The sequence below is a fragment of the Kogia breviceps genome, chromosome 19 (genome assembly GCF_026419965.1).
Source record: "Kogia breviceps isolate mKogBre1 chromosome 19, mKogBre1 haplotype 1, whole genome shotgun sequence".
In the NCBI taxonomy this organism is placed as follows: Eukaryota; Metazoa; Chordata; class Mammalia; order Artiodactyla; family Physeteridae; genus Kogia; species Kogia breviceps.
Genome location: NC_081328.1, coordinates 25,845,063 through 25,869,886, shown reverse-complemented (window position 1 = coordinate 25,869,886; position 24,824 = coordinate 25,845,063). Strand labels below are relative to the sequence as shown.

The 24,824-nt window shown below is 50.1% G+C and overlaps 1 protein-coding gene across 1 annotated transcript; it reads left to right on the top strand.

Moving 5' to 3' along the window:
- The first annotated feature begins 487 nt into the window (after window positions 1-487).
- Window positions 488-3,427, top strand: NOG (noggin). Its single transcript, XM_059046565.2, has one exon. The coding sequence runs from the start codon at window positions 2,110-2,112 to the stop codon at window positions 2,806-2,808; it is 699 nt and encodes a 232-aa protein (XP_058902548.1). The 5' UTR covers window positions 488-2,109; the 3' UTR covers window positions 2,809-3,427.
- The last annotated feature ends 21,397 nt before the right edge of the window (window positions 3,428-24,824 follow it).

The window sequence follows — 24,824 nt, the reverse complement described above, 5'->3', positions numbered from 1 at the left end:
CAGACTCCAATCACATCCACCACAGAGGAAACTGAGTTTAAGTTTTGAAGCTTGGATTCAGCTCCTCATCCAAAGGAAAATTAACCGTGTCATTTCAATATCCATCTACCATCAAAAACAAACTGCTTCTGGAAGAGAAAGCATCATGAAGGTTTATTTAGAATCACAGAAAGGTAGAACTGGAGCAGTAATATAGTTACGTCACTAATGCAGAAAGTAAGGTGTGTGGTGCTACAAAAGTGACTTGTCCGAGGTTAACGTAGTTTTATCTGGACGGACCCCAGCCAGGTCTCAGGTCCCCTACTGCCAGTTCATCTTTGGACAGCCAGAAAAGACCCGTCAGCGCGCACGCACCCACACGCACACAAGAATGTACACACACATACACAGTGACACGGACACAAGAACAGAAACTGAGCTGGACAGACTGGACAGCAGACAAACCCACCTCGCAGGGCCGCCCCGCCAGCGCAGGGTGCAGGGCTTGCTGCGGGCCAGCAGAGGGCGCGCCGCCCCCAGGGAGCCGAGCGGCAGCTGCGCGGAGCCAGGCAGGCTAGGGAAGCCGCTTGGAAGCCGGACGCGCCCCTGCAGCACGGCCACTCAGGGTGCAAGACCCGGCCTAGGAGAAGGAGGAGGAGGGTGAGGAGTGGACCCCGTTGTGGGCCCGGGTAACAGCTTCCTAGGAATTACATCACGCTGCGCAACGCTGCGGCTCCCGGACTCCTGCGGCGCAGAGTGTGTGTGTGTGTGTGTGTGTCTGTGTGTCTGTGTGTGTGTGTCTGTGTGTGTGTGTCTGTGTGTGTGTGTGTGTGTGTCTGTATGTGTGTCTGTGTCTGTGTGTGCGCGCGCGCTGGGGGGAGGGGCAGGGGACTTAGACCGAGCCTGGGAGAGAGGAAGGCGAGACGCGCCCGGGGAAAAAGCTCCATGCACATGGAGAAATTCCTTGCACCGAACTGCACCAAGAAACGAGCCTCCAGCACCTCCCCGCAGCTCCCTTACCGGTGCAGGGTACCCAGCTAGTGAGAATCCTCCCAGCCCCACCTCGAGCACCCCCCAAAACCGGCCCTGCACCCTCCAGCCCGGCTCCAGCGCCGCCGCGAGCTTTCCCCAGGACTGGCCCTGGCGGGGCGCCTAGAGCCCCAGTTGCATTGCTCCAGGAGAAAGGAGGGGGGCGGTGCATTTTGCAGGAGGAGGAGAAGGGGGGTGGGTGGTGGGGGAGAGAGAAAATTGCGCGGAGACCTGCCAAGCGCCACCGCCGCCGCCACCGCCGCTGCCGCCGCCGCCGCCGCCGCCGCCTGTGAGCTCCGGCGGGCAGCCGGACTGTCGGCTTCCCGGGACATCTGGGTCCGGCGGGGCACAGCCCGGGCGCTGCCGAAGCCGCCGCCGCCGCCTCCGCGGCGAGTGCAGGCGGCTTCCCCCGGAGCCTGTGCGGCTCCGGCTCCTCGGGGGTGGAGAAGTGGGGGGTGGGGTTGTTGTTTGGGGGGAAGAAGGGGGAGGGGGCAACGCCGAGAGAGTCAGTGGTTTCCATGGTGATGGAGCTGAAAGTGCAGGAAATTTAAAGGCTTGGACCCTGCGAGACAGACAAACCGGTGCCAACGTGCGCGGACGCCGCCGCCGCCGCCGCCGCTGGAGTCCGCCGGGCAGAGACGGCCGCGGAGCCCCGAGCAGGCGGAGGGAAGTGCCCCTAGGACCGGCTCGGCCCGCGGCGCTGCACAGAGCGGCCGGACGACGAGCAGCTAGAGGAGGAGGCGGGGAGAGCGGCCAGTCCACGCGCCCTGCGCCGCCGCCAGCCCGGGAAGGCAGCGAGCAGCCGGCGCCCCCAGCGCCCGCGGTTGCCCTGGAGTAATTTCGGATGCCCCGCCGCGGCCGCCTTCCCGAGTAGACCTGGGAGAGGAGTTGCGGCCAACTTGTGTGCGTTTTTTCCGCCCCGGTGGGAGCCGGCGCCGCGCGAAGGGCTCTGCCGGCGACTCATGCTGCCGGCCCTGCGCCTGCCCAGCCTCGGGTGAGCCGCCTCCGGAGAGACGGGGGAGCGCGGCGGCGCCGCGGGCTCGGCGTGCTCTCCTCCGGGGACGCGGGACGAAGCAGCAGCCCCGGGCGCGCGCCGGAGGCATGGAGCGCTGCCCCAGCCTGGGGGTCACCCTCTACGCCCTGGTGGTGGTCCTGGGGCTGCGGGCGGCACCGGCCGGCGGCCAGCACTATCTCCACATCCGCCCGGCTCCCAGCGACAACCTGCCCCTGGTGGACCTCATCGAACACCCGGACCCTATTTTTGACCCCAAGGAGAAGGATCTGAACGAGACGCTGCTGCGCTCACTGCTCGGGGGCCACTACGACCCGGGCTTCATGGCCACCTCTCCCCCCGAGGACCGGCCCGGCGGGGGCGGGGTGGCGGCCGGGGGCGCCGAGGACCTGGCGGAGCTGGACCAGCTGCTGCGGCAGCGGCCGTCGGGGGCCATGCCGAGCGAGATCAAAGGGCTGGAGTTCTCCGAGGGCTTGGCCCCAGGCAAGAAGCAGCGCCTGAGCAAGAAGCTGCGGAGGAAGTTACAGATGTGGCTGTGGTCGCAGACCTTTTGCCCGGTGCTGTACGCCTGGAACGACCTGGGCAGCCGCTTTTGGCCGCGCTACGTGAAGGTGGGCAGCTGCTTCAGCAAGCGCTCGTGCTCCGTGCCAGAGGGCATGGTGTGCAAGCCGTCCAAGTCCGTGCACCTCACGGTGCTGCGGTGGCGCTGTCAGCGGCGCGGGGGCCAGCGCTGCGGCTGGATTCCCATCCAGTACCCCATCATTTCCGAGTGCAAGTGCTCATGCTAGGACTCAGGGCCCCCTGCCCGCACCCGGACACTTGATCGATCCCCACCGACGCTCCCCGCACAGTCTCCAACCAGTTCCACCACCCTCTCGCGAGGGGATTCAATGAACTTTTTTTTTTTTTTTTTCCGGCTACAGAGACCTAGCTTTCTGGTTCATGTAATGCACTGTTTAACTGTGTAGGAATGTATATGTGTATGTATATACGGTCCCAGTTTTAATTTACTTATTAAAAGGTCAGTATTATACGTTAAAAGTTACCGGCTTCTACTGTATTTTTAAAATTTTTTTAAGCAAAAGGAAAAAAAAGAACAGAGAAAAGAGAGACTTATTCTGGTTGTTGCTAATAATGTTAACCTGCTATTTATATTCCAGTGCCCTTCGCATGGCGAAGCAGGGGGGAAATGTTATTTTTTCTTAAAGTACAAAGAGAGGGGAGAACTTTTGTAGAAGGACTTTTAAAAAGCTATTTTCCATTCTTCGGAAAGTGTTTTGGTTTGCCTTGGACCTCGAAGAAGCTATAGAGTTCAATGTTATTTTACAGTTATTGTAAATATAGAGAACAAATGGAATGACTAATCATTGTAAATTAAGAGTATCTGCTATTTATTCTTTATAATATCCCGTGTAGTAAATGAGAAAGAAGTGCAGAGCAGGATTAAAGAAAACCACTAAAATCGACTGCGCTCGACACTGCGATTCTCTGTGTTGGTGATTGATGGGGGGGTGAGGGGTGGGAGGGGCGGGTTGGGGGTGCCGCTGTGCTTACTATGCCTGTTGGGAGAAGGGGCTCATCCCGTCTTCTGGTGTGATGGAAGTGACCGCTCAGTTTTTCTTGGGGGGGGGGGGCGGGGAGCTATTCTCAAACTCCTCACTTGAGCATCACGTGGCCTCCGCCCAGTCTCCCAGCTTTTTCTGCCTATGTCACCAAAGCTCGGGCCCATCGTGACCTCGACACCCAGCCGGCCCCCTGGAGCTGACCCCAGGCTGGGCCGAGGGGCGGGGGGGAGGGTGGGCGGCCGCTTTGTCCTGCCTGACAGGCCCTTCACAATGGGGACACGTGTCTTTCACACCTACCCTGGGGGCGGAGTGCCGCTGAAACTTGACCCCCGAGGAATGGGGGGGGGAGATCAGAGCGCGCCCACCCAGATCCCGACACCCCTCCCGCCTCGCACACCCCCACCTCAATATCCAGCCCGCGTTAACCCTTTGCAGTCCCGGAAGCTGTGGTGGTGCTAGCTGAGGCGATCCCTTGGAATCAACGTAACCTCAGGGATCCTGCAGGTCTGAGCCCCCGAAATCCCAGGCCCTCAGCCAGAATTGCTGGTGATAGCTGGGAGATTTGACACTCACCTCCCCCCTCCCCTGGGACCTAAGGAGGGCTCAGAGGGTCAGGATTTCAGAGGAGTCCGAATTTGGGTGAAAAATGCCACCACTGGGATCTGCAGTTGGGAACCGGGTGTGCCCCCCTCTCTAGGCACTTACTCCACTTGGGGGTGGGGGAGGGAGGAGAAATCAGAATCTGGATCTTTGAGCTTTGGGTTACATAGGGGCAACAGACGTGTTTCCCCTTAAAGGGACGTGCAAGACCTCACCCCCACCCCACCCCTTAAAAAGCCAGCTTCTCGGGGCCAGCTCTGGACTCGCGTGCGTCCCTCCGCCTCAGTCCGCGGTGGCGCCCGTCCGCGCAGCTCCACGTGGGCCGGCTTCCTGACACTGCTCAGCGCTCCTTTTATTTATCTTGGACTCCAAAGTCGCTCTCCTTTGCTCCCTCCCCAGCCCCCTGCCACCTCCCCGCGCCTCCCTCCCGGCGTCCCTCCCCCCCTCCCCCCCCCCCACCCCAGTCCGGAGTCCCGGGGAATCTATGCTAATTATTTCAAACCTGCGCTGGGTCCCCAGCGCAGTCTCAATGCCCCCGGCCCCGCCCGCCCTGTCCCTCCAGCCGGGCGCTTTCTTCCCTCCCGACGCAGCCTCGGTGGCTCCTCATTTCAATAGCCTGGCTCGGGAGCCGGAGCCCCCTCCCCGGCGCTGCCTCCGTCAGCCGTGGGACAGACGTTAGGGTATTCATTAACTGAGAGCCGAGGAATAACGGCATTATTCCCCCCAGAGAGGGCACCCTGCCCCCGCGACTATCTGAGGCTTCATTGTAAAAGGATTAAAAGTTAAAGACCTCCATCTTATGATTCTTTCATTTAATCTTCCTGGCGCCTGGGAGACATGCTCGATGGATGATGGCTTTTAAAATATTCCTAATGTCGGCTACCTTAAGACTCCAAGCCGGGCAAACAAACGTAATTTATTTCCAGAAGAAAGGGGATATTGAGATGTTTAAGTTTATGAACCGCCGTCCCCATGTATATTTGTTAAGTTCTGACAAATACCCAAATAACGTTAAAATCAGCCATTCATCACTTATGAATTTATGCAAAACTTTCTGTGCCGCGGGCCAATATTTTTTTAGACAGAGTTTCACTTGCGAGGGGCGGAGGTGGTGGGGCGAGGGGAAGGGGAGGGGGCTTACGGGGGGTGGGGGGAGCCGAAAGCAAGAATTTTCATGCCTGGTAAACACGCGAATTATGCGAAGAGAGTTATTCCCAGCTGGGCGGGCAGCCAAAACTCGGAGAGCGCGCCGAGGCCAGCGCCCCCCACCCCCATGTTGGCAGTGTCACTGGATTACAATGCGAGGTCTTCCCCTCCGCGACGCCCCCTCCTCTCTCCGCCCGCTGGCCCCTCCCCACCCCACCCCCCCTGCCCACTTGGAAAACCCGCTCGCAGCCGGCGAGCTTCTCGGCTTTCAGAGCGGGAGCCCGCGGGAGCTAGGAGGACCCGGGCTGCAGACGTGACCGGCAAGAGACAGACCACCGGACAGACAGCCTCAAAGGGCCGTTCCGGACACGGAGGGAAGACCCAGCAGGACCCAGCCCGTCCCACAAGAGAGCGAAGGAGGTGCTGGCTCCTGGAACATTGTGACTAATGCACAGCCTGTTACGTCTCCATTATTATTAATGTTGATAATACTAATAATAGCATCGACGCGGAAAGGAGTAGAGAGCTCTGGGCAGAGAGGCAAGAAAACTGTCCTCTGCGGTCATCTAGTGCCTATCTCCTGTAAGGAGGAAAATTGATCTTGGTGTCTTCGGAGGCTTTGACAGCCTGTGTCTATGAACGTATGCAGCTGCTGAGGGACCACGCGTCCCCCGAATGGAGATTTATAACCATTACTGATACAGACACATCAACTTTTTCAAAATCCTGCAAGAGAAAGGCAAGGTTTCCCAGCACCCCAGCCCTCCTGCCCCGATTGCAGGAATTCACTCATCAACCCTCTATTTTCAACTCTTCCCTTTTTTCCTTCCGCCTTCCAGCATCCCGACACTTGATGCACAAGCATAGTGAGGCCAAATGTCCACAGAAAGCCAGCCCCCTTAGGGGAGGACCCTCTGGCCCCCAGAGTCTGGGAATGGGATCTGGTTCCCTGTTGAGATGGAGAAGGCCAGGGGTCCATTATCAGTCTTGCTTCTCAGACTCCTGGGAAAGGGGGTTGAAGTTTGGTGGCAGCTGCAAGAGGAAGCTGGCTGTGTATTAAGTAAGAGCTCTTGGCTGTGCTGGATGGGGACGACCGGGGAGGGCCCAGCCCATACTGGTATTTTGAAGGGGTGATTCATCCTTTTTCTTTAATGCTCTTGGAATGTCAGAGCTGGAGGGGAGCTTAGATTCCAGTGACCACCGCTCAATTTACGGATGAGAAGACTGAGACCTCAGTGGAGACTTGCTGAAGATTACACAGATTAATATAGTTGGGGGTAGCTAGGTGGTCTCCATTGTGCCTCTTCACTGTTCTCTTTTTCTTTGTTTTTTTTCAATATTTATTTATTGGCGGGGGGGGGGGGTGGCGGGGGGGTGGTTGAAGGAAAGTTCTCTCCCAAATTGACATAATTGTAACTGACCATCAGGAAGCTGATCAACCATTCTGTTGCATCTATTCAGCAAACAATTATTAACAGCTTGCAGTGTGCCAAGCTCTGAGCACATGTATACACATTCTCATCCAAAGTCTCTAGTTCCCAAATAAGGAAACTGGAGCTCAGAGAGTTGAAGCATTTCACCCAAAGCCACACAGTAAGTGGCACGGTTATGGCTCAAAATCTGAGCTTATGCTAAAGCCTATGTTTCTTCTAAATACCCTTCCTCCCTTCAGCCACATGGACACCTGGCTTGGGAGACACCACGTGCCACATTCCGTGCTGTCCGGTCTCAACTCGAGCTCTGTAGGGATTCATGCCTGGGAAGCCACACAGAACATTTTTGTGCACCCTGTTACGTGCCGGGACCTCTCTCCCTCACCCCCTCCCCAAACACAAGGAGCTTACAATGCAATAGAGGAGGTAAGGAATGAAGAACAGGGTGAGTGCTGAAAGAGGAGCTAAACAAACCAGCGGACAAACCTGGCCCAGAGAGAGGAGGGCTCCCTGCTGGCCTGGGAAGCCAGAGGAGGCATCTGACTCACATCTCTAAGGACAAATTGACTGTGGACCTACTGAGGTGGGTTTATGGGAGGAAAAGGCATTTAGGTGGAGAAAGCAGTCTATATAAGCAAAGACATGATGTTGGAAAAGTATTTGCGTGTTTGGGACACAACTCGAACAAACTTTACTATAGGATGGATCCACACCAAGTGAGAGTGGGTAATAAGGTCTGAAAAGCAGGCTGAAGACAAATTATGGAGGACCTTGAACGCCAACTAAGGGCACAAAGCGTTATTGCTCAGGCGATAGGGAGCCATGAAGAGCTCTCGAATAGGGCAGGGACATCGTTAGTGCGCTACTGCAAAGGAATTATTTATTCATTCAACAGAAAGTTTTTGAGCACTGTTCTGGTAATTACTGGTATGCAATGAGCTACACCCAAACTAACAATCTTCAAATAACCGTTTTATTTCGCTCATGATTCTGTGGGTCAGGAATCTGGGAAAGGCTCAGATGGGCAGTTCATCTCTGATACTCATGGGGTTAGCTGAGTGCTGGAGATCCACTCCCAAAATGGCTTCTAGCCCCTCGCTGTCAGCTGGGGAGCTCTGCTGACCTGTTGACTAGCATTCCTACAAGTGGCTTCTCCATGTGGCTTGGGTCTTCTCACAGCCTGGTGGCTTCAGAATAGTTGGACTTCCTACATGGCAGCCCATGAATCTAAGAGAAGGCATTCCGAGAGATAGAGATGGAGCTGCAAGACTTCTTATGAAATTGCCTCAAAAGTCCCATGACCTTGTTTCTGCTGTAGTCTGTTGGTTCAGCAAGTGTCTAAGACCAGCCCAGGTTCAAGGGGAAGGGAATTAGACATCACCCCTCAATGGAAGCAATGGCAAAGAATCAGGGGCCATCTTTAATCTACCACAATCACTTTCTATAGGCTAGGCTCTGTGTTGTATGCCCCAGACACAAAAATTAAAAAGTACATTCATTTTCAATTTAAGTTTGGTGCCAGTGTCCAGGATGAATTGGAAATGGGATAACGGCTCCTGGGAAATTCATTAAGGAGGAAATTGTGGAGGTCCAGAAAGAATCAATAAGAGTTGAACCTGAGAAACATCAATGCCAATTAACACAAAGCTCATTTGCCAGAAGCCTGAAGAGGACTTGGTGACTGATTGGATGTGGGGACTGAGAGAGACGTCAGAAAGACCCCTGATGTTTCAGGCCTGCAAGGGGCCATGCACGGAAGAGGAATTGAAGATGGAAGAGCTTCCTCCTGCCCCCACCCCTCCCCTACACACACACAGGGAGGTTCTAGGCTTGTCCAGAAGAGAGAGGAATCTGAGAAGCCTGGAGAAAATTTCAGTCTATAATCAAGATGAGTGAGTGAATGAATAAATGAATGAATGGTAGAGACAGGGCAAAAGAAAGAGGGCAGGGGTAAACAAGCACGGCTTGGGGGCCAGTAGGATTTTTCCCAGCAGACAGAAGTGTCCTGATAGAGCCAAATGTATTTGCATTTGACAGTGATATGAAGAAAGGAGCACAGGCAAACCTGGGAGAGGCCAAGGGGCAAAGAAGGTGCTGACGCTCCTTGAGTGATGCTACCAGCCGGTGTTTCACGTTGATTAATTCCTCTTCATTGTGAAATGAGGAGCATTATTGCCATTACACAGATGAGGAAATCGAGGCTCAGAGAGGTTAAATAACTGGCCCAAGGACACACATCTGGTGAGTGGAAGCTCAAATCCAAGACTGTGTGATTTCAAAGGGGCATCATGTCTCCTCCTTTAGGGCTTCCTTGGCTGGAATGAATCATTCCCCTTCTCTCCATCACACTTAGCCCTCGGCGCTGCACTCTCTTGAGGAAGGGGGTTCTTAATTTGTGGTGCTTAGAAGATGGGTGTTTCCAGGTTGGAAAGCAGGTCAGGTCCCTCTATCCAGGCTCTCTTGGCTCTCAGGACTTTTTCTTCACAGGATGTGTCACAGTCTGTAGTTCGTATTTATAATTTGCAGTTACTTATATGCGTATGTTTTTTTCTGGGAGGAAAGTCTGTCGTTTTCATCGGATTCTAAGGTCAGTAATACAAACGTTAAATCCTGTCCCAGTCCATGAGATTTTTTAAGTGACAGAATTGTTTATTGTAATTCATGCTTCTAGTCTCCACAGCATCCAGTACAATGCCTGTCCTGGTAAGTGTTCAGTAAATCCTAGGTAAAGTGCAGTGAACTGACTTGGGGTCCACAGGGAGCCATTGTAGGTTCCTGAGAAAGGGATGAAGTGGGAAGATTCTTCTGGCTTAGGTTTGTGTAAAAGAAGATTAGAAAGGTAAAACTGCAGGATGGAAGACCACAGAAGAGACTGCTACTGTCTATCTTTGGAGGACAGTGTGATCAGGGGGGAAGGGAGAGGAAAGGACAAAACTGAGATGTTCTAAAGAAAAACAGAACTTTGATCCAGCCTGCCCCTTTGTATAAGAGAATAATTTGTTGGAGCTGAGAAGAAGCTCTCCCCTTCAAATTGCACAAGCCGGCTCCCTTTTGCCACAGTCCTCACCTTTCCCTATGGCATGCTTCACTCGTATTCCCTACGGGAACCACTGTAGGTGTTATGCATTTGAGGCTCCTGGATTCAATAGAAGGCGCAGACTGAAAGTCAAAAGCAAGTTTTGAGTCTCTGAAATAAGAAAAAAAAAAGGAAGTCCTAAATGAAATCAGCTACAGAATTTGGGAAGGGGATTCAGATTTCAAGGATAGATAGAATTACAACATATAAAGTGGAATGGCCTTAAATTTCACTCCTTCATTTGACTGAAGAAACTAAGGGCTTGTCAACTCAAGGTCAATGGACTTGTTTCAGGTCTAGTTACTTTGGAATAGAACTAGCGCCAGAAGCAAAATCTCCATATTTCCAGTTCAACCCTGCCTTAAGAGTTGTTCTAAGTATAAACAGTGTTAGAATTTTAAAAATACTTTCATGTCCATAATTTTATGTGCAATGAGACGTGAACACCCCCAAGGGCAGGAAATAGGTCTGTCTTAATGTCCCCAGAGCCTAGTCCCTGACCAGTAGCAGCGCTTCACAAATATTGCCTGGAAGGATCAAGGTGCATAGGCTTGTTTTACTGATAGGAATGCTGAAGCTCACAGAAGGTGAGGAAAGGACAGATGCTCACAGAGCTCATTCCAGATGGTGGCAGCGGGAGTAGCTGGTGCCATCAGTAATGGGACATCAGCTGCTGCTATTTCCCCCTGCTTGGGATTGGGCGCAGGAAACCAACCACACATCTGCAGACTGTGCAGTAGGTCTGTGGAATAAGGGTAAGGCAGATAAGGTGGTCTGCAGCTGCCAAGTCAAACAGGCTCTGCAGCGACTGTTTTTGGCAACCTCTTCCCAGCCCAGGTTGTAAAGGAATCCCGACTGGTGTTCAGTTTATTCAATTAAGGGGAAAAAAATTAGTCAAGCAAGGGAAGTAGTTCTTTCCCCATTTTACAGATGTGGAAATGTGGGGAAAACTGGAAGCTTAAGTGATTCGCCCTACATTGCACAGCTAGCTGGTGCTGGAGCCAAGATCCAAACAGCACTCAGCTCTCTGCTGGGCTGCTGGGAGAAGCAGAGAGGTTTAGTGCTCTCTGAGTTCATAATCCCAGCCAGTCTCCCTGATTCTATGCTCGCCCCAGCTCCAATCCATTCTCCACGCTGTTGCCCAAGTGACCTTAAGACACACATGTGGTCTTGTCACTCCCCTGCTTAAAACTTCTCAATGGCTTCCCATCACTCTGAGAATAAAAGCCAGAATCCTTACCCGACTGAGGCCCCTCTCCCCCTGCCTCTGTGTTCCAGCCACCCAGTCTTTCATGTGTGTTCATTGACACACTGACCTCGCCGCTGCTTCAGGGCCTTTGCACATGCTAAACCTTCAGTCTGGTACGCCTTCTCTGCCACCAGGACCCCTAAATGCCACCCTGTCCTTTAGATCCCATTCCTATGGAAAGCAGGTCAGGTCCCTCTATCCATGCTCTCTCAGCTCTCAGGACTTCTTCTTCATAGGATATGTCACAACATGTATTAGTATTTATAATCTGAAGTTATTTGCATGCTCTGTCTCTTCCAGTAGACTGTCACCTCCTGCCATTTTGCTCGCCATGGTATTCCTGGGCACTGGTGCAGTCTGGAGCCCATACAGACTCTCTCTCTCTCTCTCTCTCTCTCTCTCTCTCTCTCTCTCTCTCTCTCTCCATATATATATATATATGGATCAATATATATAAGGATGAATGACCACACTGAATAAATTGAGAAACATTAATTGATCACCTTCCTGATATTAGCCAGGTTCTATCTGGGACTCTGAGGATACTAGGAGTTCAAAGTTCAGCTCCAGTTAAATAGTGATCCAAGGAAACTTTCAGAATGTGCCCCAGTGTGTGATACAGAGCAGAGAGCCAGGGCTGTTCAGAGGATGCTATCAGTTCTGGGAATTATGGCGACTCCCAGGCTACGGATGCCCAAGGTCCCAGCTCACTGAGTATGTGGGGAAGGATAGCGAAGTTGCCAGATAAACTCTTTTGGCAAATCAAGGATGCTCCCAGTAAAAGGGAATCCACCCCCGCAAAAAAACGGCTTTCCCAACAGGAGCTAGATAGCATTGAGTGATTCCATGGAGAAAATTCTAAGACCCTCCAGGCGTGGGTGGAAGAGTCACCTTTCCCCATATCTGAAATCCTTAAAAATGGGAGAGATTACCTTATCTGCTGGACAGTGAAAACTTGATCTTTCCCTGCCCAGGGAATAATAAAATTAGACAATGACTAACTCAGACCTAATGCTTTACAGTTTAAAACCACTTTCACATCCATTATCTCTTTCAAAGTGCACAGGGGGACGCAGCCAGAATTCTTAGCTGTACAATAACGTGCCCTGGAGGCAAAAACCTTTCTACCTGAGAAAGGAGTTTGATATGGGGGTGGGGAGGGAATCTTGGACTTGGGAGTGAGACCAGCCTGGGTTTGAATCTTGGTCTATGGCTATTAGCTTGACCTCCCTGAGATTTAGTTTCCACATGTCTAAAATGGGCATAATGACATGTACCTTACCAGGTTGTTGGAGTGTTCTAGTGTGTTCCATACGTGTAGCTCCATGAGGGGTGTAGGAGTCCAGCTAATGGTGGTCTCCTTCCCTCTCCCCAATTCCAGGGCCTGTGCAGTGCCCCTCCGAGTCAGGACAGAAGCTGAATGCCCTACCACCCAGAGCCAGTGACAAGCTACCTGCCCAGGTCTTCATTTCTGCAAGGTCCACACCTGGGGGAAAGAATCCAATGGATTCTTCTTTTTCTCCGCTGATGAAAAGGCTGTATACTTAGGGCCAGTTGCTTTTACTGTTATTGTTTAAATTATAAGCCAAAGAGTAGATGAGGAGGAAAACCAGTGACCGAAGGCAAAGCTGAGAGAAAAGGTTTAAATCAGGATGAAGAGAAGTTGGGAAACCAGGGAATTTGTTTCACATGAACAGAGAGAGGAATTCAGCCCAGGTAAATTAGCCCTAATTTGTTTTAATTCTAGAAATTCCTCATTTCTAGTTATTGGCAGGAATCACCCAGAAGTGACTTGTTCCCAGAAACAGTTTTGACTGGTGTCACTCTCACCTCATCTCAGACACAGAGACAATCATACCCAGGTAGGGCCAAGGCCCCCAGAAGGGTCAGCATGTAATATCAGGGAATGGAGAGCTTTAAAGAGCATCTGTCTACCTGTGACCACCACCATGGAAATGAGGAAGCTGAGGCCCAGAGAGGCGAAGTGACCTGGTCAAGGTCAAGCCTCAAGTTAGAGACCAAGATGAATGGAGAAATGCTGATGCGAGTGTGGGGCTGCTGGAAACTAAGCCGTGGACTCAAGTGCCTCTCACCCCAAGGTTGGACAGCTTCTCCAAAGGCCACATTCCCAGGCTGGTTGCCCAAGGGCCTGGGCTCTGCTGTGTCTTCCTTCTCCCCTTAGAAAGCAAGCACCATAGGTAGGCCCTGTGCTGTGGCTCCCGCCCGCTGGGACCGCTGGGGACATGTTCAGTGTGATTCCTCTTTCTGGCTGGACCCTTGGAGATTGATGCTTCCCAGAGCTCTGGTCGACTCACCTCTTCTCCTTTCATAGAACTGCCTGAGGGGAAACCCTGGGCTTCCCACAGCGGGAGCTACCCCACCTGGATGTCCAACACCCAGATCTCTGCCCTGGGCCAGACTTCTCTCCTAAGCTCTGTACCTGCAGAGCCAACTGCCTTCCGGACTTCACCACATCGAATACAGGTTCAAAGCTGAATCCTAACGTTATTCCTGAACCTTCTAATCAGTTTTTCAGTTTTCTCATTCCTGAGTAATGGCCCCACCATTCACCCAAGTATATGGTCCAAAAAACACAAAAGACTCTGGTCTACCTCTCGTGAGCAACCTCTCCTCACTAACAAAGCATCCGCCAACACCTGTTGAATTACCTCCCTGTCCATCCTCTCATCCTCATCCTCACCATGAGTTCTATCTAGCTCAGGCCCTTGTCATCTCTTGTCTTTGCCTTTGAATACCCTAATAGTCAATTTCTCCACCTCCAGCCTTGTCCCATCTTCAGCATTGCCACTTGCATTGCCATTTCCCTAGCACACACTCCAAACTTCCAGGGTCTCCCCCTTAGCCATAGAACCATGGCTACCTTCCTTAGCATGGCTCCCAAGGTCCTTTACAATCTATGACCCCAATTTGCCTTCACTATAATCTTCCATTTTTCTCTTCTATCCTAACCCCAACAACCAGCCACACCGAATCGTTCATGGCTGCCTGAACTTGTCAGCCCTTTGACGCTTTTCTTACACCATCTGCTCTACCTGAAATGGTCCTGCCCCATCCTTGCCCCATCACCCCAAAGAGGATTCCACCTAGGAAAGGCCTACTCATACTTCAGGGCGCAGCCCACATGGTACCTCCTCAGTCCTTGGCCAGGGTGGAATTTTCAAGCCATACTTTGCCCTCCCACAGTGCTGATGATCAATAATAATCATAAATAGGTATTAACTGCCCAATGTGTGATAGACACTGTCCTAGGTACTTTATGTGCATTATATCATTTAAACTCCAGCAGGGATCCTAAGTGGTATTACTACTGATAGGTTCAGAGACATTTGGTGATTTACCCACGGACTCTTAATTAGTTAGTGGCAAAACCACGATTCAAAACTAGGATTCAAACTCCAAAACTCATGCTCTTTCCAATCTTACATACTGCATCTCACCACATTAGTCCAGCACTTATAAGCTGGGATGAACTCATATGAGGCTACCTCTGGATTTCGAAGCCCTTTGAGGGCAGCTGCTGTATTTGACTCTAACTTCCAACTATGTTATCCAAGATAGTACTTGACACATGCTAACCATTTGATAAACATATGGTGAATGAGTAACTGAGTAAATGGATATGAGAAGGGGTTCCAGCTTTTTCTTTTTTTTTTGGCGGTACGCGGGCCTCTCACTGCTGTGGCCTCTCCCCTCCGGACGCGCAGGCTCAGCGGCCACGGCCCACGGGCCCAGCCGCTCCGCGGCATGTGGGATCCTCCCGGACCAGGGCACGAACCCGCGTCCCCTGCATCGGCAGGCGGACCCTCAACCACTGCGCCACCAGGGAAGCCCCAGCTTTTTCTTTTTAAATCAAATCCAAACAGAATGTGTTCGTTTGTTTAATGAACATTGGTTAATTCCAAATTCAACTTAAGGAGATCTTTTGAAGACATAGGTAATGTGGGGTTGTTAAAAGTAGAGACTTTGGGGCTTCCCTGGTGGCGCAGTGGTTGAGAGTCCGCCTGGTTCGTGCCCCGGTCCGGGAAGATCCCACATGCCGCGGAGCGGCTGGGCCCGTGAGCCATGGCCGCTGAGCCTGAGCGTCCGGAGCCTGTGCTCCACAACGGGAGAGGCCACAGCAGTGACAGGCCCGCATACCACACACACACACACACACACACACACACAAAGTAGAGACTTTGAAGTTGAACCTAAGTTGTTTACCCCATCCCAGCTGTGTGACTGATAATATTAATGCCTTTGTAAGCTCTAAAACCCTGAGCAAACACAAGTTGCTGTTATGAATATGTGCTTCTCCAAAGAGCACTCAGCCTGTCTGCACCCAGAGAAGGAAAGCAGGGAGAGATAACCCCAGAGATCACTGGTGTCTCACTGGAACGGCCTGTGAACACCAGGTAGGGATTCTCTTGTATAAATGCTGCTGTCTTGTGAGGAGCAGGTTTGACAAAAGATGGAACAGTGAGGAACTGCAGCCTATTTAAACCAGGAGCAACTTGAGGACAGAGTCATAGAAGACCAGTGCGGAAAGGACATCAGAGCAAAGTGCCTATCATTGTTCCAGCCCCCTCACATTAGAGGTGGGGAAACTAAGGCCCAGAGAGGTGCAGAGACTTGCCCAAAGTAACCAAGCTGGTGAGCTCTGGAGCTGGGACTAGAACCTAGTGACACCCATGTTATGCCAGATTACCATCCTCCCAAGATTCAGATCACTTTTCAAAAACACTCAATGTGATTATCTTTTTTCTGTGTTCCTGAATGAAGCGTTTAGTTAATAGTTAGACCTATTAGCCCACAATGTCAGAGAGACACTCCTCAAGTCTCCAAAGCCCTGAGAGCCGTGTGAGAGGGATGGAGGTGCTGAAGGGACAGTGCCCGGGATGTTTCCAGGATGAGCCCCTTCCTCCCTGCCAGGTACAGTCTGGCTCTCAGAGACCAGCCTCTGCCACTTCTCTGAATGTTTCCAAAGGCACGACCCTCCCCAGGCTGGGAAAATCAGCCCAGCATCTGAGTCAGGTGAACGTAATGAGCAGGTAGAGGTCAAGTCTTAGAGTGAGAGAGATCTGGATTGGCAAGCTCGGAGAACATAGCTCTAACCCTGTCAGTCCTTCTCCGACCCCGACAGGAGCAAAACCATGGTAATGTTATTGCTCCATTCATGGTAGGTGCTGTGCAGTCACAATGAATGGAAAACTCTTTCCTTTCCCACTGCTTGTCCTTGAGAAAAATCAGTGCCAGGCAGCGGTCATTTATTGGGCATTTACCATGCCCTGCCCTAAGCATCCTCATCCCTAAGTGAGGAGCTGGTACCACTGCTTACAGACGAGAGTACTGGGACACACAGCAGCAGTGGAAGGTTACACAGCGAGGAAAAGGCAGATCTGGGATTCCCTCAGACGTCCTGACTTCACAGCCTGCACCATTAACCTCCTTAACTCCCCCCATCTGTACAATAGGAGTAGCAAAATCTACCCTGCAGCCGTATAGCAAGGATGAAAGCAAGTAAGAAATGTAGGAGGCTGGCACCAGGCCTGCCATATGTGGGCACTTCAGAAGAGCATTCTATAGGATTGAGGCATATAGCAAGGAACACGAAGAAGAAGAAAGACAGGAACCAAGATTCTGGGGCCCGTTCTGACCATGTAGCATCATGTAGGGGTCACCTCATATAGTGAATGGAAATGTTAATCCACCTTGGACAATTTCAGCCCAATCGTTAAAATGTCAGGCCTCCTCTAAAATGACCACCTTCCCTTTTTCTCTAGCTCTCCTGCAGGAGTGTACAAGCATTCGCATGCACACACACAGACATATACATACATGCATACTGTGGCTTTTGTTTTTTTTCTGCTTCTTTTGCTTCCTTGCATTTGGTATCCATGACAACACACCCCAGCAGCAATGAGGAGGTGGCATAGTTGCTGTTTCTCCCGTCCCCTTGTCTTGCTGATCAAGACTGATCAAGATCATTCTTGATCCCTCATTCGGAGGGCTGGACTAGCCTCACCGAAAAGGCAATGGGACAGTTTCCCACGGGAGGAGGCAAAGGGGAAGAGGTTAGAGAACCTCCACTTTAAAAACAAACAAATAAAACAACCCTCTGTCTAGGATGGAGAGAGTGAAAGAACCCAAGCCCCTGGCTGGGCCAGACAAGCCTTCCCCAGGCATGGGCACTGGAGAAGCTAATTGGGGTCTTCAGCCCCTGTGGTATGTTATGACTAAGGGCAGCCAGCTGTTTTTCCAGCCTTTTTGGCTGCTGAGTTCCCCGGATGGAAAATTTGAGCCCAGTCCTTGTAAGTCTGGAATCGCAGAATGCATACCTTGCACCAGCAATCAGATGCTGAACCTCGCAGCTCTTGCGATACCCTATCATGTGGGACAGGTCACTAAGAGCCATTCTCTACAGTTACCCTGCACAAGAGGGTCCATCACACACAGCATCTCACTTCATCCTCCCATCAACCCAAGGTAGGCCTTTTATTACCATCATTTTTTCAGACTAGAAAACTGAGTCTCTAAGAAAACACCAATCAGTTGTTCACAACCTCTTCGTCTGATGTGAAGTCTGGTTTCTTGGCCATCATGCTACAACTGATCCTGACCCCAAGCCACCATTTAGATACTACCCCGTATTACAGTGGGGTAATGTTATGCCTGTGGAATTGATGTGGCAACCATATCATTTAGAATTTGAAGGGATCTTAAAGATTAGGACCATTTCACAGTGGAGGAAATTAAACTTTTTATCAGGTCTACACATGGTAGTTACATAATGTATATCTACTGAGGTCCAAAGAGGGGAAATGATATGCTCAACACCACACAGCTAATGAGAGGATAGGATTAAAACTCCTATCTTAAATCTTAGTACAGTCTAATTCAACACTTTTGCTACGTACCTGTTAAGCCAGCTGCTAGAGCTATAGAGATGCAGTAGGACTGGTTTCCGACCTTGAGGTGGGCAAATGTTGCTATTTGAGCTCTTGGTCCAGCCCAGGAGTTTCAACAAGTCAAAGGATGAGTACGAGTGAGTCAGGCAAAAAGAGAAGAGGCATTCCTAGCAGGGGGAATGACATGACCACAGCCATGGGAATCTGAAATAGCTTGGTATGAACTGGGAGCTCTATACAGTTCAGGGTGAACTGGGAACTCTATACAGTTCAGGGTGAACTCTATACAGTACAGTTCACATAGAGTGTGCCTGGGAATGATGGGGCAGTTAAAACTCTGGTGGAAGTCAGGGGCCATGCAATGGAGGGCCTTGGACACATTCAGGAATTTGGACTCTCTCCAAGGCCATTGGGAGCCATTGAAGGGTTCATGTGAAGGGGACTGTCATGTGAAATCATGGAAGGGTTCACTGGAAGCCACTGAAGAGTTCTGTATATCATGTAGAGGGTAGATCAGAAGAGCTCAATTAGTAAAACTTGGCAATGTCTGGGCTTGAGATTGAGTAGTCTTTTGTCATAGAAAGATTAGGGATGGAGAGGAGAGAGTTGATGCAAGAACTTCTTGGGAGGTAAAATTGACAGGCCTTGGTGATTGATTGGCTACGGAGAGTCAAGGGGAGAGGGGAGGAGTCAAGGATAACCTCAGTGTCCTTTCCATTACATAACCTTGACTACTATCTGGAGTGTTCCCAGCCCAAGAACAAGGTACCTAAATATCTAACATCATCCTGAGGTTGCTTGGAGACCAGACTCGGAACAAACAGAAAGAACAGTTTTGAACCAGTCAAAGGGCTTTGTCTAATGTGGCTCTGCCACTAATAGACAGAGTGCCTTCAGGATTCTTATTTAATTTGGGGGTTTGGGTTCCTACATCTGAGGTGGAGAGCTGGCTTGGGCCATCTCTCCAGTGTCTTCCAGCCCTATCTACCTTCCTGATGCAATTGTCATAAAAGTCAAATTCATTCATTCATTCATTCATTCATTCATACAGCAATATCCGTTAGCACTATCCATGTGCCTAGCCTTGTTCTAGCAGCTCTGGAAGTCCAAAGATGAATAAGAGTCAACACCAGCTGTCATGGAATGAGGATGGGAAGATGCAGATAAATAACAGGCAATTACAACATGAGTTATGGGATCAGAAAACACTCAGAAAGGCTCTTCACCCAAGTTAGGAGTAGAGTGGGTCAGGAACTATTTCCCCGAGAACTAGATACCTGAACTGATGTTGAAGGATGAGTAGTTAGTCTGGCAAAGAGAGGGGAGAACTATTCCAGGCAGCAGTAACAACATTGTACAAAGGCCAGAAAGTAAGAGAGTGCATGGTCAACTCGGGGAATTGAAAATAATAACCATGCGTGGAAGTGTGCTGTAGATAGCCAACTGCTATATCATCATCATCAGCAGCAGCAGCAGCATGTTTATAAGGCAGGACCTGGTGAAACACATCACAAGCAGGATCAACTACTCTTTTCGAAGGACCAAGTTGTACCCCTCTCCTCTGGACTGTGCTGCTGATACAGAGAAATACCTTTACTCTCCAATCTTTTTACTATTCTCCATGACTCTTCCCTAAGAAAAGAATGTCAGAGATATTATACAATGCAGTTTCATCACTCATTATATCTTTAGAGTCTCAAATAATCCTGTGTTGGCAAAAAAAAGAAAAATTTGTTATTCCCATCTTACACACAGAAGTTGAGTGATTCAAGTGATAGTGGAGAAACCCGGACTTGCCCCATATCTCTGGCTCCTGGTCACCCTCTCTTTTCCAGAAGCCATATAGACCTTCTGGTTGCACAGAACACAGAACCACACCCATCATTCTCACAGACTTTCATGGTAGACTGCACTTCCCAAAGTCAGTTATCCCCTTTCATTGATTACCTTGTAGGTGGGTCTACTTCTTAAATCTCTTTAGTTAAGCCATCTCCAAATCACTTTGGCTGGAAGATAGGATCAGTTTATGTCTGGGAAGGTTTCCTGTAGACAGCAAATCTTATCCATAATGGGCAGATTTCCTATGTTTAATCAAGGAAGGTGATACTTCCTGTCTCTGGGGTTCTGGCTTTTTAACCTTTTGCATAAGGCAATGCTTGCTTAGAATTTGGAATCCAACTTATTTGAAGCCCTAATCCACGCATTGAGGTGGATGAGGAGACCTGGAGCTGGAAGACCAGGGTGGGAGCCTTCCTTGGCTGTCCCTTTTCTGCCTTGTGACCCAGGAGCAAATCACTCTACCACGGGCATGCCTGGGATACACGCAAAACCTTGGTTTAAATCTCAGTACTGCTTCTGATTGGTTCTATAGCCATGTGCAAGTTATATAGTTTCTTTGAGTCTCAGTTCCTCATCCAGAAGAATGGGGTCAATCCCTTATACCCCTCAAGATAATGGGATGCTGGAATATAAGAGCTGCTTAGCTGTTATTTGTTAAATAAATGGGAGAATTTAAAACAGTTCCCTTCACCCTTCTCTCCCTCTCAGGCTCACTTTCTCATCCATGGAAGGGAGATAAAAATCTCTCCCCTGTATACCTCATTGGGCATCTGAGCAAATTCCATGCAGTCCTGTTTGCAAAAGTTCTTGTGAACTTTAAGAGTCTATGACAATCTGAGGTATAATTTACTCTATCTAAGGAACTATGCAAAACTCTTTGCATATGTATTTATCATTCTATGAGTGTCCTACAGGGTGGATATCATCATCATTTCCAGTTCCCAGATAAGGAAACCAGAGCCCAGGAGGTTAAGTGCCTTTCCCAGGTTCACAAGATAGTATGCACTGGAGCAGAGATTAGAATCCAGGTTGGTCTGACTCCAAACCCAGTTGAGCCTCTGATCCCATTGAGTCCGGGGGTTACAATCCTAGTCTCTGGAGCCAGGCTACCTGCAGTCCCATTTGAGGTCTACCACTGATTAATGATGCGTTGCTGGGGGAGAGTTATCTTCTCTACGCCTCAGTTTCCTCATTTGTGAAAAGAACGTATTGATAGTATCTAACTCTGGGGCATAAGACTCTTCAGCTCATCTACTTCTAGTTTCTTCAACTCAAAAATGAGAAAATAACAGTAACTGTACTGTGCCAGGCTGGAGGCAAAGCAACCTTACTTACTGATGACCTTACTGACTAAATCTTAATTTAGCTCTTAGATCTTGGCTGTTCTCTACTTGAGACTTATGTCTCACCTCCTCTGTGGAGCCTTCCAAGATCATTCAGGGGCTGCAACATGCACTAGGCCATCAGTTAACACTTGTTTGTATGTCACTGAAAAAATTTATTGCCTTAACTGATACTGTGAAATTCACATCTTTCTAGAATCTAATAATAATATCATTTCCTGAGTAGCTACCATATGCCTGAAACTGGGCATTTAACCCTATGATGTGAGTTTTATCATTCCTATTATATAGAAGAGAAAACTGAGGCTCACAGAGGTTAGTTTGCCCATGGGCACACAGCTGTTTGTACGGAAGACCCTAAAAATATTTGTAGAATGAATGAGTGGTGTGTCCCCCAAACCACCAATGATTTGGTGAACAAAGCTCTTATCATATGTTCTAACCACACAGCCTCTAGACTAGACATAATGGCATAAAGATGTCAGACTCCGACTTGAACAGAGTAAAGGCCAAGAGGTCCGGTGAGTTTTCCGAGGCTTCCAGCCTGTGGACATGTATCGTGGGTGACACAGCGGGGGGCACGTTGGACCAAGTGTGAGTCTTGCCATCTGCAAATATCGGGCACTCACAGTTCTGTGGGTTAGCCAAGCGGCCGCCTACCTTTTCATCTCTTTTGGGACATTCGATTCTTGGGTGATTCAAAGAGCCAGAGCAGAAATGTATTTGCAGGTTGAAATCTTACCACTATGGTTCTTTTTTGTCATGAAAATTGGGTTCTCAAAGGCCAATCCCTCTTGATACCACTGAGTTCCAATAAGCCACCCTTTCAAAAATAAGATAAAACCCTCAGAGTACAATGACGCTTCTCACACTCTCCGCAAATCTTTTGCTTTCTCTGACACTTGGCACCCAGAGGTGACATCAAGCAAGTGAGGAGGAAGGGTGAAGGGGTGGGGCGCGGAGACTGGGGCGTGAAAGGAAGTCAGCATTCTTATTTCATCCAGGTGTTCCACAAACATTTAATGGAGGTCTACCTGGTGAGGCGGAAACCATTGTTCCTATTTTCTGGAAGAGGAAACTGCAGCTCAAAGAGCCCTGTCAAGATGATTAAGATATGGTCCCTACGCTCAAAGAGACCCCAATTCAATAGAGGTGACAGACATGGAGGCCATGACCTATGACCCAAAAAGAGTGGCTACAAAGTACTCAAGGTGTGCGGAGGAGAGTGCAGTTAAGGAAGGCCTCCCTTTGGGAAGTATTTGTAAATGCAGTGAAGTCAAGCCTAACAGTGACATTTGACAATGACATTTGACTTTGTTTCATGAGAATATCATATGCATCCTGATTCCTTCCCCAAGTAGGTGAGAGGCGTCCAGCACTTGGAGGTTTAGCTGTGTGATCTTAGACAGGTGACTTCATATTTTTAAGCCCTAGTTTCTTTCTCAGTAGAATAGGAATATGATCATCCTAATCCTCCTAGGATTATTATCATTATTGTTGTTATTTCCCTAGCTACAACCTTAGATTGTTGTGAGGTCTCATAGTGTGACATGCATTCCCATGCACTGAATCTGCTGCAACCTCCTGTTCGTGTGTGGAAAATTATCTTCTTGTTGTTTCTGTCAAAGGCCTGTGCCTGTATTCCTGAGTGACCAGATACTCCATTGATTCCTCAGTAAATCAAATCTTGTCCCAAAGGTGGGCCACCCCGCAAAGGATCTCCTTTTCCCTCACATGCCTCGGAGAAGCAGGGCAATGCCACAAGAATTTTCCAAACTCGACACTCTCAACATTTTGGGTCACACAGTTCTTTGTTGTGGGAGCCGCCCTGTGCCTTGTAGGATGCCTGGTAGCACTCCTGACCTCTAACTCCTAGATGCCAGTACCCACCCCGCGGCTGTAGTAATCAAAATGCCTCTAGGCGCTGCCAAATATCCACGGGGCTGGGGGGCAAAATGCCCCGTGTTTAGAATCACCTGTGCCAGCCACCCCCACCCCACCCCCGCAGGAGGTATGCCAGGCAGAGGTTTCTGCTTCCCTGTCACACGTGAGCAAACACCTGAGACCCAGAACAGGAAGGATCCCATCCAAGCTCACCAAGGAATCTAAGAGCCAAGAGTCCTACTTCACTTGCCGGAACACCTGACGTGTGGAAGCGCGGTGCCTTCCACGTCGCATGCACAGAAGACAGACTCTCCTCGTTCTCACTCCTGCCTGGACCCCTCCTCACGCCTCACCGCTGCTGCTGAGCCTGCAGGAATGCCTGCTCCTCTCCCCCCTCCCCCTGCCCTGCCCTCGCCCCTCCATTTGTATCGTGGGAGGGGGTGGCCCCCTGAGTGCCGGGAGAGGCACGGGGCCGTCGTCGCAGGAAGGGTGACAAGACGACAGTGAGGATAAAGCCCAGCCTTAGCCCTGCCCCAAACTTCAAACTTCAGGGGGATGTGCTGTCACCAAGAAGCAAACATTAAAAAAAAAAAAAAAAAAAAAAAAAAACCACCCTCCTCCAACGAGATTCCTCCGTTGCCATGTAAGGGAAGGCCTTGGCCGGCTCTGTGCAACCTGGGAGAGGTGGGGAGCACACAGAGAAGGGTATTCTGGCTCACTCCCTAGTCCCCACCCCCTGGCCCTCCCACTCCCCCTGCATCCCTCTTGGAAGGGCCCCTTAGAATGCACCAAAATAACCCCTCCCTCCTCCTGCACCTCCCCCTTTGCTTCGGCTGGCTGTCCCCCCCGTCCCCCCCCCCCCCGCAGAAGGCCGGCATGCAGCCTGGTGCACGGGTTAGGGGTGTGTAACATTTTGTCTGAATAGGCCCCTATGTTCTCGTAATTTATAGTGGTAAGTAATCTTATTTGCAAAGCAAGCCCTTACAGTTATAAAAAACAAGTTAATTGACTTGCATAAAAATCAAACATGTAAAAGTTTTCCATCTTAACACAAACATCACACTGAGCCCATTTGTACAATAGCTCTGATGCCGGGCGGCCCGCGTCTGGACTACCTGGGACCCGGCCTCTTTCATAACCCAAAATGGAATCTTAAACCCTGACAAGGCCACATACCGATGGGAGTTACTGAATTTAGAGTCAGTCACTCAACTAATTATACGACGTTTTATTTTTTTCCTTGTGTCAATAAACAAACTTGGGTCTGACTTCTGACACTGAGTCCTAGAAGCCAATTAAGAGGCGTTCCCAATATATTACAGGGTCTACAAACAAGGATGGCTTTTCTTGGAAAAGTGAACATCATGTTTCTTTTAATGAGTGTGAAAATATATGAGTTTCTTAATCACTGGCAACTTCGATAGAGTCTGAGACAGGGAAATCACTGACTCCCAGCTCAAGAATGAACAGGGGCCAGATTCTTGACGGGGTTTTTACGATGGGATCCTCTGGTGAGGGAGTGCTGGGAAGACAGCATTCAAGAAATGCTACATTTAGTTGTGACATGACAACACGTTGGTGGTGGAGTGGGCTCCATCACCCCGGGAGAAGCAGGGAAAGGAGTCCCACCGCGGTCAGGATCTTCTGCAGAAAGCAGGGCCCCCCAGCCTGGTGGAGTGGAGGAAAAATCATAAACCCGCAGAGATGTACATTACAAAGGGCTGCCATGGTACCACCCCGATTATCCCCAGTCTCTGCAGA

Coding starts and splice junctions, on each gene's coding strand:
- NOG (XM_059046565.2), top strand. CDS start 2,110: ATGGAGCGCTGCCCCAGCCTGGGGGTCACCCTCTACGCCCTGGTGGTG.